The following is a 12,624-nucleotide window of genomic DNA, read 5'->3' as shown; positions in this document are numbered from 1 at the left end:
GAGACAGAGAGACAGGGTTCACTTCAGTCCCGTTGTTTACTGAGGCTGGACGCAAACGAGACTGTTCATGGGGTGTACGGTAAGCTATTCCATCTATTGCATGCTATTTTCTGCTGATGTTTTTATTTCTTTGAGTTTTTCAGCACTCCGTGGATAAAAACTTTAGGCTTCAAAAACAAATTCACATCATATCAGCACATGTGATTTTCATGTATTTTGCATGCAAAACCCCCAATTTAACATTTAATATCACGCGAAAGATATTTAACACAGAGATGTGTTTTGGACATTCACTTGGAAGATACAGGAAGGATGTGGTTTTCGGACACTTTTCGTCTAATTTGGTTATGTTAAAACATACTGTAGTTTCTGGTTGATCTCATTTTTGTAAAAGCGCCTGATTAGACACATACTATGTGATATTTTACATGAGAGACTTGTGACCTTTGACCTCCTGACTGTCTGGTGTTGTGGTTCTGCTGTGGATTAATTAGCAAAAATTTTAAATATACTTATTGGTCACCAAAATTTTGCAGGATTTTTGAAGATGTTTCTATTCACCCAAAATAAGTTACAGCAAGTATGTCCCTAACTCCCCCCAGAGGCAGGAGCTCTGACCTGGCCAGACCTCACCGTCACTGACTGTCGTACTTGGCACCTTTAAATGCTTGAATTATTTATGGTAGAGGGTTTGTTTGTGTGTCTGTGCTCTCTTAGGCATGGTAGACTCTTCATGGGTACATTTGGTTTCTAGTAACCAGGATTCAACCTTGGGCTCGAGTTGTGCAGGTGTTCAATCATACTCTGATCTTCTTTTTTTTTTTAAATTGAATTAGTAAATTGTTGCTCATATAATTCAACAGATTATGCTCCCAGTATATATTGTTCATTATGAGAAACCTACAACAGACTGTTTTGAATGTATGCAATAATGTTTAAACTGGTGTAAAATTACCCTTGTCTAGTCCAAGTATCAGTAACTTTACAACACAGCAGTGTTAGCGTTCAGTGTCATCGTAAATGTAAAGGGATGTAGTCTATCACAATAAATATGCTTCCTCTGGCTCTTCTATCATCAGTCTCTCCTTTCTTTCTAACAGACAATCTTAATCAGGAGTGAATTTCATTGCTCAGAAGGTTTTACATTTTAAATTTCATCTTAACTCTGTGTTGCATCTAACTTGCATTGTGCCTGTTGTAGTAAGTTACAAATTAACTAACTAACTTTAAACTAGGCTATGTTTTAAACATTGCTGGTGAAACAGAATGCTGGTATCAGCTATAACATAAATAGGTTGTAAACTGGCTGGTTACGGTCAGCCATATTTTCCAGAGAAAAATCCAGTATTTGTGGATATAAGTTGCCCCTAAAGTAGTTCACTCTGCTCCAATCAAGAAATAAAAACAGAAATCAAATGAAATGAGATCTTAAGTTGCTCTTTAACAAGTAAAGCCAGTTTCACAACAGCAAAACACACAAGAGAGTCTGAGTGAGGTAGTGTGCGGAACAACGAACGGATCATAATCGAACCAAGAAGCAACAGACTACATCGGAATCTAAATAATCATAATACACATTTTATACCCTGGTATCGTGGTCCTCCGTCCTCTCATTCCTATAGGATCAGAGAGTGGAGTTATAGAACTCTTGAGAATTCAGTGATCAAAATAAACTTCTTGTCGTCTAGCTTCTTCCGTCAATGCCGAATCCCTCTGGACACACATTAAAACCAGGTGGAAAATCGGCCGAGCACAGCCACTCTCCATATTGGAAATAATTTGACTTATTCTTATTTACATAGTTCTTATTTAAACAGGATGTCTCTCGAGATACAATATCTCTTTTTAAGAAAGACTTAGCCAGAATGGCTGCATGCAGCACAGTGCTGTATTTGCACTTCTGATGTGAAAACCCTGTGAGCTCTCTGGTTTAAAGTTCCCAGTCTGTTGCACCTGCAATCACACCTAGCAGTGATGTCAGAGTGTACTGACACACCCAGGAGTACACTCCCGTAGTTTAACTTTTCCCCAGCTGAGAAGTTAAACTGTGGGAGGTTGGTAGAGGCCATTTCTACTTGTAAAAGGTTGTTGACCGCAGTCTTAGAACATGGACAAAAAACTTAAAAAGCAGCATCATGTTTCAGCTTTACAGAGAACTGTGATTAGATTGGAGGGGCTGCGGGACGTCTCCTCTGTCACGCCAAAATAACACTCAGTGTTTGGTCGTTTTCAGTGTCAATCAAACAACCTTTCAAGAATGTTAAAGACCATAGTGAACCAGACTTTATTCTCAAACCTGAGACCACCTTTCTACTCCCTCAGGCCTGTCCTGTCCTGATGCCGTTACCGTAGCAAGATGACTCTCAACACCCAAAGAGAGAAGGAGCCCCTGCAGCGGCGAGGAAGTACACCAATTCCTCCCTCCGACTTTTACCAGCACCCATCCTGGACTCGAGACCCTCAGCTTCCCAGCAGCGCCCAAACCAACCCTAAGCAGTCCTGCACCCAGCGCAGCCACCCACCTTTGGGACAGTCGGCGTCCTACCACCCTGGAGACAAGTCACTCCACTACCGCGCCGAGTGGAGTTCAGACTCGGAGGACGACTCACAGAGTGACTCGGACTGTGTTTACAGAGTGGTGTTGCTAGGCGACCATGGTGTCGGAAAGACCAGCCTCGCAGGAATCTTTGCTGGGATCACAGAGAAAGATGAGCAATCTGGAGGTGAGATGCTGCCATTGTTGGCCTGATTAGTTCATGTAGTTAACTGTTAATCCTTCACATTCTCACTTTAAACAAATACCATATGAAATAAAACGCATGTTTGGGTTCAACACTCAGGGGTTTTGTAGCCTGTCTTGGTCTGGTAGCTCCTGGTGGCTAATGGTAGCAAACTTCAGGTGGATACTGCAGTGTGGCTGACAGCAGTGAGTCAGTTTATGCACAAATCATCTTTGCAAATGTCTCTGGGCAGAATGCTTTCTGGGCTGCAGGAGATTTTTCTGGTTGCAGGAGAACCTGACAGGTGACCAACCTGATGGAATGTATTAAAGAAAAGGTTTGACATTTCGGGAAAATGTTCTTGCCAAGACTCCACTTTCTTCACTCTTGTGTTTGTACAGTAAATGTGAAGCTAATGTCAGCAGCAAGCTAACTTGACCTAGCATAAACAGCTCGCCAGGGTCTGTCCAAAGGTAGCAAAACCCACCCAGCAGCACCTCTTAACATCACTAATTAACATGTATCTTGTAGCTTCTAGCCTGGTTTCCCAGGCAAATGGTCCTGACCCAAAAATATTGTGGCCTCCAATAAAATGGCCCTTTTTTTACACTTCTGTTTTTGTACAAATACAACAAACAAGATAATATCTTGTTTGTTGTATGTGTTAATTATTGAGCTTTAGAGATGCTGGTAGGTGTATTCATATTTAGCGTACAGACAAGAGATGAGAGAGCGAGATGAGAAACTTCTCATCAACCCCCCAGCAAGAAAACAAATATAAGCATATTTTCCAAAATGCAAACTCCAGCTCAGTCCTCAGCAGATCAGTGCTCAGTCTCTGTCTCTGACTTTGATCTTGCATCACAACCTTGACTGACCCAACACCATTGATCCCTTCCTGTGTCACGTGTTGATTGGCCTGGAGCCATGATTGATAACCTGTATTGATCCATGACAGTCTGACATGGTGTGAGGGGGTAGAGCCTGTCTGCTGTTAGTTTTCAAGTAGACTGAGCTCTATGTGCGGTTACACTCTCTGCTTCATGTGTTTATTGTTTTTGTTGTATGATCAGATTCCTCATGCTGTTGTTTGCTTCAATTTATTGTGTTGAAGTTTGCCAGGTTTTTATTTGTCTCTTCATGATCGCAGATATAATTTGTTGTTGGTTCTCCATGTTGCTTATTATTTTTAGCCTTGCTTGGGTCATGGCTGCAGGAATGAAGATGCTGGCCAGTCGGTCCACCACTCCTGAAATATCTCAACAGCTATTGGATAGATTACCATGAAATGTTGTGAAATGTGGAAATATAATAAATCCGGTGATCCACTGACTTTCCATGTAGCCACATTATCAGGTTAATACCTGCAGGTTGGATGGTGTTCTGCCCTTGTTCAAACAAGATGTGTGAATGTTCTGGCAAGAGGGGGAAACACTGGACTTATGCTATGAGAACACCAATGCCTATATGGACTGAGCACTGCCACCACTGGGCTCCATTGACCCAACACTGTCTTCCTGCTTCTGCAATACAAACAAGCACTGAAATGTCAAAGGCCACAAACATATGGCACTAACCAGTGGTCGGAAGATGCAAGTTCAGGGGTACCTTGCATGCACTGATTGGAGTATTCTCAGTGGTAATCTGAATGACAGGGTTAACATCAGGATTACATCAATTTTTGCACATCAACCACCACCCCAGTCAGAAGAGTAAAGAGGTATTTCAATTCAAAACCATGGATCACTCCCCACAATAAACACAGACTACAGGAGAAACAACAGGCCTTTCACTGCAAAGACTGGATTTCATTCAAAGCCATAAACTGCTGTGTGAAAAATGACATCAGGAAAGCCAAACTCAGACAACCTCAAACAAGACTTCAGCAATATGAACACCAAACAGACTTTTCAAAGGGTGAGGACACTTACAGGGAACAACAATAACTCCGACATGACATTACTGGAAGACGTTGCCTCATTCACCAGAGAGATGTGAGCGCTTTTAATGCCCACTTTGACACCTATGACTCCACTCCATCCTCACTGAATCCCTCCAGACTGTATCAGTACCTGTTCTTTGGAAATAATACCAGTCCCCAGGAAACCTACCTCTCTGAACCAGGCCACCACAGACCAGGGGCACTTACCTCCATAGTATTGACATGTTTTGGAAAAAACTGGTGCTGATTTCCATCCTCCTGTTGTCAGCCCGCAAGTAGACCCTCACCAGTTTGCATTTAAATCCAAACGAGGGATGGAGGACGCTGTGGCATGTCTCCTTCCTACCCTACAGCACTTGGACTCCCCTGGCTACTATGCCAGGATTCTGTTCATTGATTTTCACTCTGCCTTCAACACCATTCAATACAACCAGGTGATTAGCGAACTCTACCATCTAGACATCCTGCTCCTCTCATCCACTGGGTGTACAGTTTCTGTAGTAACAGATTCCAAGCTATCAGGATGGGTACTACTACATCACCCACCATCATCACCAATGCTGGAGCCCCACAAGGCTGTGTTCTGAGCCCCTTCCTGTATACCCTCTATACTAAAAACTGTCACCTTCTCCTGAATGTCACAGAGAACAAGGAACTCGTCACTGAAACCCATACTAAACCCAGTACCCAACAGATGTTCTCCATCATCTGGAAACTCTGGGAACTCTCAGTCACACCCCACCTCCTGCTACTCCTGTACAGGACCATCATTGAACCCATCCTCTTACTGTTCTACATGCTACTTTACTATGCTCACTGTCTCCAGCAGGAACAGACTCCTCAAAATCACACACAGTGTCTCTAAAATCATTGGTCTTCCTCATTGGCACTACCATCACTGTTCCCATCTGGCCACAGACACAGATCTCTGATCTGTGAACAAGCACGATACAAGAGCTTCTCTGCCATCACTGCCCTCAGCAAATTGTAGAAATAACACTCAAATGGACTCACTGCATTGTGATCCTTGTTCCTTAACTGTTCTTGTGTGTACCGGCTGTGGAAACAAATATCTATCTATCTTTCTATCTATCTTATTTAATGTGCTCAATATGACCACATACCTGCAAAGCTATTGACATTGCTATCACACACTTTGTGTATTTAGATGCTTAATTAGTATTATCATTGTATTTATGCTAAACTGGATGATGAACATTGTAAACATCATATCTGCAAAACATCAGCATGTTAGTATGCTGACTGTCATTTAGCTCAAAGCTTGCTGTGCCTAAGAAAAGCCTCACAGAGCTGCTAGCGGGGCTTCTGAGTCTTGTTGTTTACTGTTTGTGTTGATTGTTTGTTACAGAGGACGCATACGAGCGTACACTGACAGTAGACGGAGAGGAGACCACACTCATCGTCATGGATACCTGGGAGAATGACAAACTGGTATAGTGTGTGTTGATGAAGGAAAGCTGTGGAACATTAGAGATCACTTTTGAAGTATGGGAACACGGCATCCTGCAGAGGGTTTCATGTTTAGACCCACATAAGATAATAACAGTGATGGCCACTCACATTACGCTTTGGATAGTTTTTCTAAGATCATGAAATGAAAAGCAGAATAATTTGTTGTGAATAAATGCCTTCGACAGCAGCAGTTTACATTCATGGTATCTAAACAGCATTATATTTCACTGAAGCTCTGTCAGCACAACAAATCAGCAAACGGAAGTCTTCTGTGAGTTACATAAAAACACAAGCAGGAACATAAAGATGAATCAGATCAATTTTTCCAAACTGGCTCTTGAAACGTGGATTTCTTTCCTCCTCTGTGTCCATGTCTCTACCCGTCAGGAGGGGGAGGACGGCTCCTCTCAGGACAACTGTCTGAAGGTTGGGAGTGCTTACGTCATCGTTTACTCCGTCACCGACCGCTCTAGCTTTGACTCAGCCTCTGAGCTCCGTATCACGCTGCGACGCGCCCGCCAGGCCGAAAACCTTCCCATCATTCTAGTGGGCAACAAGAGTGACCTGGTCCGGTCCAGAGAAGTTGCTGTGGAAGGTGGGGGTCAAAGGTCACGCGAGGTTTATATATGCACAAATTGATATACAACAAATGATAATGGGTAATGATTGACTGATGCTAGTAGAATAATTTATTCTCTTTCTGTATCTTTCCCAGAGGGGCGAGCATGTGCTGTGGTGTTTGACTGTAAGTTCATTGAGACGTCGGCGTCTCTGCAGCACAATGTGGCCGAGCTGTTTGAGGGCGTGGTCCGACAGATCCGCCTCCGACGAGACTCCAGCGAGGCCGTCAAGCGCCGACGCTCCATCTACAAACGAAAAGAGAGCATCACCCAGAAGGCTCGGCGCTTCCTGGACCGACTGGTAGCACGCAACAACCAGCGCATGGCGGTCAAAGTGAGGTCCAAGAGCTGCCACGACCTGGCCGTCCTCTGAGGACACATGTCCACCAGGAGCGTCAGGTTGGACTTTCTTTGACTTATTTAAGTCCTCTCTGGTTGTGATATAATGGACGGTGGTGTCTGCTGTGATTCTCACGTTCAGCGAGAAGACAAAAACAATCAGCAGCAAACAGAGTCGGTGGACAGTTTCGTACTGCACGTGCTTCACTGTGACCAGCTGGTTTTCCTCAATGACCATTTGGTCTCAAAATGTCCTTCAGGTGACCTGATTACAAAAAACAGACTGACTCTAAAAGGATCATCACTGTAAGGTTAAAGGTTGGATTAGTGTTCAGTTTGTGTGTGTGTGTGTGTGTGTGTGTGTGTGTGTGTGTGTGTGTGTGTGTGTGTGTGTGTGATGATGATGACTGTTCAGGATGTCCTGGAGTTTCCATTGTGTCCACTGTACTGTCCTCCTGAGGTTTCTGCTGTTTCTTCTGTTCAACACTGTGCAGAATAAAGTCTTAAAGGAACAGTCCTCTCAAAACAATGTTTGACAGACCTCAACTGCAGATGATCACCAATATGTCAGAGATATGGATTCCTCTCAGTTCATTCTATCACTTTTCATTCATTCTTCCTGGACCCCGAAGGTCTGCCATGACAGAGACAGTAATATGAGAATTTGTTGGATTTTGACTATATCAAGACCAAAATGGCTATACAATTATAAATGGTCAAGGTAGGTCAAGCAACATGGCCGCCATCAACCAATAAATGTTGCAAGGGGCGGGGCTTAGCAGGGACATGGACATAAATCGTTAACAATTTTTCCAATCATCATAAATATGGGTACATTTCTTCAAGATGTGTTTGGGAAAAGGCAAACTCAAACACTTTGAGCTCGACCCATGGGGGCGCCACAAACACCAAAACATCAAAACCCAGTTGACAGAACTTCATCAATTTCGGTGTGCATGCTCTGTGGCCAAGTATTTACCAAATTCTATGAGAGAAAAAAGGTGCTATATTAGTTTGTATGAGTGGCCTATCCCATATTTGCTCATAACTCAAAATACCTTTGAGCAATCCTGATAAAACTCTGTGGAGACATCATGTGCTACCTCTTGAATACCCCCACCAAGTTTTGTTCAAATCCGATGAAGGGTGAAACAAGCGTGTGATTGGTCCCACTCCGTATTAACCTAGCTGCAGTGACTTAGCTCTGTGCTCTGTGGCTTAGCTTTGTGAAGCCTGAAAGCTGCTCATTACTGCTTGCGGCTTTAATTTTGGCCCATTAAGCTGCTTCATTCTGTTGAGTGCAGAAGGGTCCAAACCCAAAATTGCCTTCTGTGGCTATATCTTTTCCTTATTTCTATTTATTTTGTTTTCATCATTTAGAACCATGATAACAAATCAATAACCTCCTCCACCAAACAGTGATCGTTCAGTCATAGTTTAGTAATCATAACCAGACACAGCAGATACTCTGTACAAAGAGTTTGAAGGCTCATGTCTTCTTTTTTGTCTTTTTTGTCAAAGGAATGGATTAAACAATGTATTTGTCTGTTGTAACATGCTAACGTTAACATTAATGTCCAACTAATTAGCATACCACATACAGTAGTAACCTAGCTTTACTTCCAAAGCCAAGAGTTAGCATATCTATGTTATTTTGTGAGGGCAGAGGTTATAAAAACTCTGTTCAGGCCTGGATGGTATGTGCAGAGTTCAGGCTGTTGATGGTTAGCGTTAGCCAGACACCACGTGCCTTCTCAGTATACTCTAAAGTTAAAAATCAGCTGGTGACAGCTGTCGTTTCAATAGAATTGATGGTTGTCAGATAGAAATATAAAGCAGCTCTTCATGACTTCTGTCTGAAATCAAGGACTCACTGTTCATCATGTAACTAAGAATTTTGTGTATTTTTATTTTTAAAGTGTTTCCTTCATTTTTCTTTCTTTGTTTCATCAGATTTTTTTTTTTATTAGATTTAGATTATTTAGTTATTAGTTACATTGTAATATAATGTATTACTAATCAAATCTTCTCACATGTTTTGTTTTGTTTTGTTTTAGTTGTAATGTCTTTCCTGCAGGAGCTGCAGCGATCAAACCTCTGTGTTTCACTTCACATAAACACATTTTCAGGTCTCCACATCAACCCACGGGCCCCCTGGATGTTTACTGTTGCCATGGCGACCCACCGTCTGTTAACACAGTGGAAGGAGAGGCGGTTTATTGAGTAGTCGTCATGACGAGGGGGTTGCATGCTGACACCTCTGTGGGGCTGACAGAAAACAGGCGAGTGTTCGGCTGTTGGATGGGACAGCGTCTTTTATGGGACCTGAGTTTAGTCTCTCAGGCTACATACAAACCACCCTGTTGGGAATACACACCTGATTGGCTGTATATTGGCTTTAATATGATACAAAGTTGTTCTCTGGAAGTTGCATTTGACTAAGAGTTTACAGCAATGCTAGCGTCTCTGTTAGGCTGTACGTCGGTACAGCGGTAATTTGAGCTAACTGCTAACATCAGCGTACCAACATGGTCATAGTGACAATGCTAACATGCTGTTGGTAAGCAGGTAATGTAAACCATGTTCGCAATCTTAATTAGCATGTTTGCATGCTAATATTTGCTAATTAGCAGTAAACACAAAGTAGAGCAGAGGCTGATGGGAATGCCATTTCTTTTGCAAGTATTTAATTGTAAACCAAAGTAAAAGACAAATTTCAATTTTGGCCTGATAACACTAAAGAGTGTATGAAATTTCATGGCAACCCATCAAATATTTGTTTTGACTAAAAGCCCCAAATGTGAACCTGCTGGTGGCGCAAGAGGAAAAGTCAGGAGATGGCCAAAGTCACTGAACTTTTATTTTTAGAAGTGAACAGAGATGAAGCCGAGCTGCTGTGAAATAACAACAAACTGGCTTAAATCAGCAGGACTTTATCTGGAAACCACATCTGGCAGACTGGTTGTCCCAGTTTTCACTGATCAAATATCCTATCTGCTTATTGATCGGGCAGTTTGGTGACACACACACATGCACACACACACACTCTCTCTCTTTGGTTGCACAGGGACAGTAGATGGAGGAGGAGTGTTTAACATTGATTTGATGAGGGTAATGGAAAAAATGCATGACTCTTCTCAACCCGGATGACACACACACACACACACACACACACACACACACACACACACACACACACACACACACACACACACACACACACACACACACACACACACACACACACACAGTGATGTGTAAACATCCTCTCAGTGGAGGAGGACCAAAGGCTTGAAGTTGTGAGCTTGGCTCCCTCCCGTATCTGTTAAGAATAGAAACATCAGAAAACTCTCCTCTGTTTCCTCTCTGAGGTGTAAAAGTTGTGGAGAAGATTTGATAAAAACTGTTGACATTGTTAGAGCTGCTGGAACTACTTTTTGCTCTTCAGTGAAAATGAAGCACCAGCCAAAGTGGGTCATTAGCTCATGGCTAACAGGGACTTAGCATGCTAAAGGCAGTGAAAGAATTTGACATCACACAGACCCTGCAGCTATGCTGAAGTGGAAAGTAGAGCTTGTGCTTGACTGGTCTGTTCAAAGCTGTTCAAGAGTCAAATGGATGGAAAATTGGCTGCAAAACTAGAAAATAAATGAAAATATTAAGACTAATATATTTAAAATGAGCTACATTTTTTGTTTCTGGTTTCAGTTGTTACTGAACCACCTGAAATATGTAACACAATAAAAGTATCTAATTTAATTTAATTTAATTTAATTCAATTTCCAGTGGAGCAACTATGTTAGCATTTTAGCTTAGGGCCAACAGGGGACAAAAGCCCCATTCAGACTGGATTAACATTACAGGGGGAGGTGGGGAGTAAAATATTTACTGTGCTTCTCTGTAATTTAACTCATCATTCCAGATGGCATTTTTCTGTGAATGACTTTCACATGTAGCTGACGTTACAGCAGCCCACGTGATGAGCTCCTGCTCTAATGATGGCTTCATTGTTTAAAAAAGGCCTGTGCTATGTGTTGGCGTTTACATGTTTGTGTCCATTAGATTCACAAAAACTATTCAAACTTCCTCCGTATTCAATTTAGATGATTTGGTGACATAGTTGGGAGGAAGTGGACAGGTGTTCAAGCGGAGGTGTGTTGTGTGTTTTTAGCAGCTTCAGAGTAAAAAGTGAGTGAAACGTAGTGACCACACAGTAACTGACCCTGCCTGCCAGTTTTACTCTACAAAATGTCCCTTTGCTTTTTGTCTGCCATTGCTGTACATGATGGTGAGGTTCAGTTGCAGAAAACTAATGATGCTCATAATCAGTCATCAGTAATCTTTATTTGTGTGTGACACCAGAGAAGATAAAGACACAAGGCTCAGTGAAACGCAGCCACACTGACTGGGATCTGATTTCCCCCTGTGGATCCATGGACTACTATTGTTCCTTTGTTCAAAAAATAACAACAGTGTGAACGTGAATCGGACCAGAACCAAAAGAAAAGATCTTTTTTGCCTCTGGGTCCAGACCACGTGAACCAAACTTCAAGTGTGAAACCGACCTAGTTTGAAGGCGAACATGAAGATGTCCCCTATACAAAAAAAGAAAGAAAGAAAAAAACATGATGAGCCAGTTTCTCTGCATACAACCAATTACTGAAAGCTTCAGGCTGAATGAGAGGAACATTTTGTGGCGTATCTGTGTGTGAACACAGCGTCACATTTCAGCCCCTTTGAGGTGCGTTTGATTCACAGAGACAAAGCAGAGAACACAGAAAATCAAAACCAAAACCCTCCCTGTGCTTATTTAAACTGCACAGTTTCCTATCAGTCTGTCTGTCTCAGTACTGTAACTCTGCCTCTTTATTCACACACACACTGACACTGAACTATAGGAATGTAAACTGAAGACTGTCAGCAGAGCGAGTGTGTGTGTGTGTGTGTGTGTTTGTGTGTGACTCTGGCTCCCCCTGCAGAATTCTTTTTTCCTACTGGCCATGAACACATCTGCTTTAAGTTGACCGCTGCATGTCAGCCTGTCCGTCACAGTCATTAGCCGTAATGTAAATACACTCATATCAAATCACTGCAGAAAACATTCTCACAAGAAAAGGCAAAAGTTCACAAAATGTTGGTTTGCTTTGAAACTCCAAACAGACAGTGTGTGAAGTCGCTTTCTCATGATCAAATCAGCCTTCTGTTTTCTACATTATAAACACGAAAACTAAATTAAGAAAATCTAAAATAACTTCCTCAATACTGGAGATTAGACGTTGCAAAATGAGGAGAAACTGGAAAAAAAAATGAATTTTTAGTTTTTTTTTCCACATAAATTCTTCTTTTTTTGTCAGAGTTGGTCACTGCACCACATAAACTGTTTTTTTAAGATATTTAGTATATTCACACTTTGCCAGAACACTGCAGAGTTTGTGCTTGCTTTGGGGAGTTTGGTGCCCCCTGGGCCCTGATGCCCTGGTCGGGACCCTCACCCACTGATCTGACATGGCATGCCTGACACTGTCTGAAT

General features: G+C 42.3%; 1 protein-coding gene across 1 annotated transcript; it reads left to right on the top strand.

Annotated features, from left to right (window-relative positions):
* On the top strand, positions 1 to 7,541 carry rem1 (RAS (RAD and GEM)-like GTP-binding 1). The gene is made up of 5 exons (XM_070959269.1): positions 1 to 79; positions 2,323 to 2,723; positions 6,032 to 6,114; positions 6,523 to 6,730; positions 6,851 to 7,541. The coding sequence occupies exons 2-5, from the start codon at positions 2,357 to 2,359 to the stop codon at positions 7,126 to 7,128; spliced, it is 936 nt and encodes a 311-aa protein (XP_070815370.1). The 5' UTR covers positions 1 to 79; positions 2,323 to 2,356; the 3' UTR covers positions 7,129 to 7,541.
* The last annotated feature ends 5,083 nt before the right edge of the window (positions 7,542 to 12,624 follow it).

The sequence above is a fragment of the Chaetodon trifascialis genome, chromosome 3 (assembly GCF_039877785.1).
Source record: "Chaetodon trifascialis isolate fChaTrf1 chromosome 3, fChaTrf1.hap1, whole genome shotgun sequence".
Classification (NCBI taxonomy): domain Eukaryota; kingdom Metazoa; phylum Chordata; class Actinopteri; order Chaetodontiformes; family Chaetodontidae; genus Chaetodon; species Chaetodon trifascialis.
The sequence above is the reverse complement of the archived record's forward strand: the minus strand, read 5'-3'. Positions and strand labels throughout refer to the sequence as shown.

What these genes read in the sequence shown, in the direction of transcription:
- rem1 (XM_070959269.1), top strand. Translation starts at nt 2,357, where the DNA reads ATGACTCTCAACACCCAAAGAGAGAAGGAGCCCCTGCAGCGGCGAGGA. An exon ending in CCTGGGAGAATGACAAACTG is followed by an intron (nt 6,115 to 6,522) that starts GTATAGTGTGTG and finishes TCTACCCGTCAG; the next exon opens with GAGGGGGAGGACGGCTCCTC. An exon ending in CAGAGAAGTTGCTGTGGAAG is followed by an intron (nt 6,731 to 6,850) that starts GTGGGGGTCAAA and finishes TATCTTTCCCAG; the next exon opens with AGGGGCGAGCATGTGCTGTG.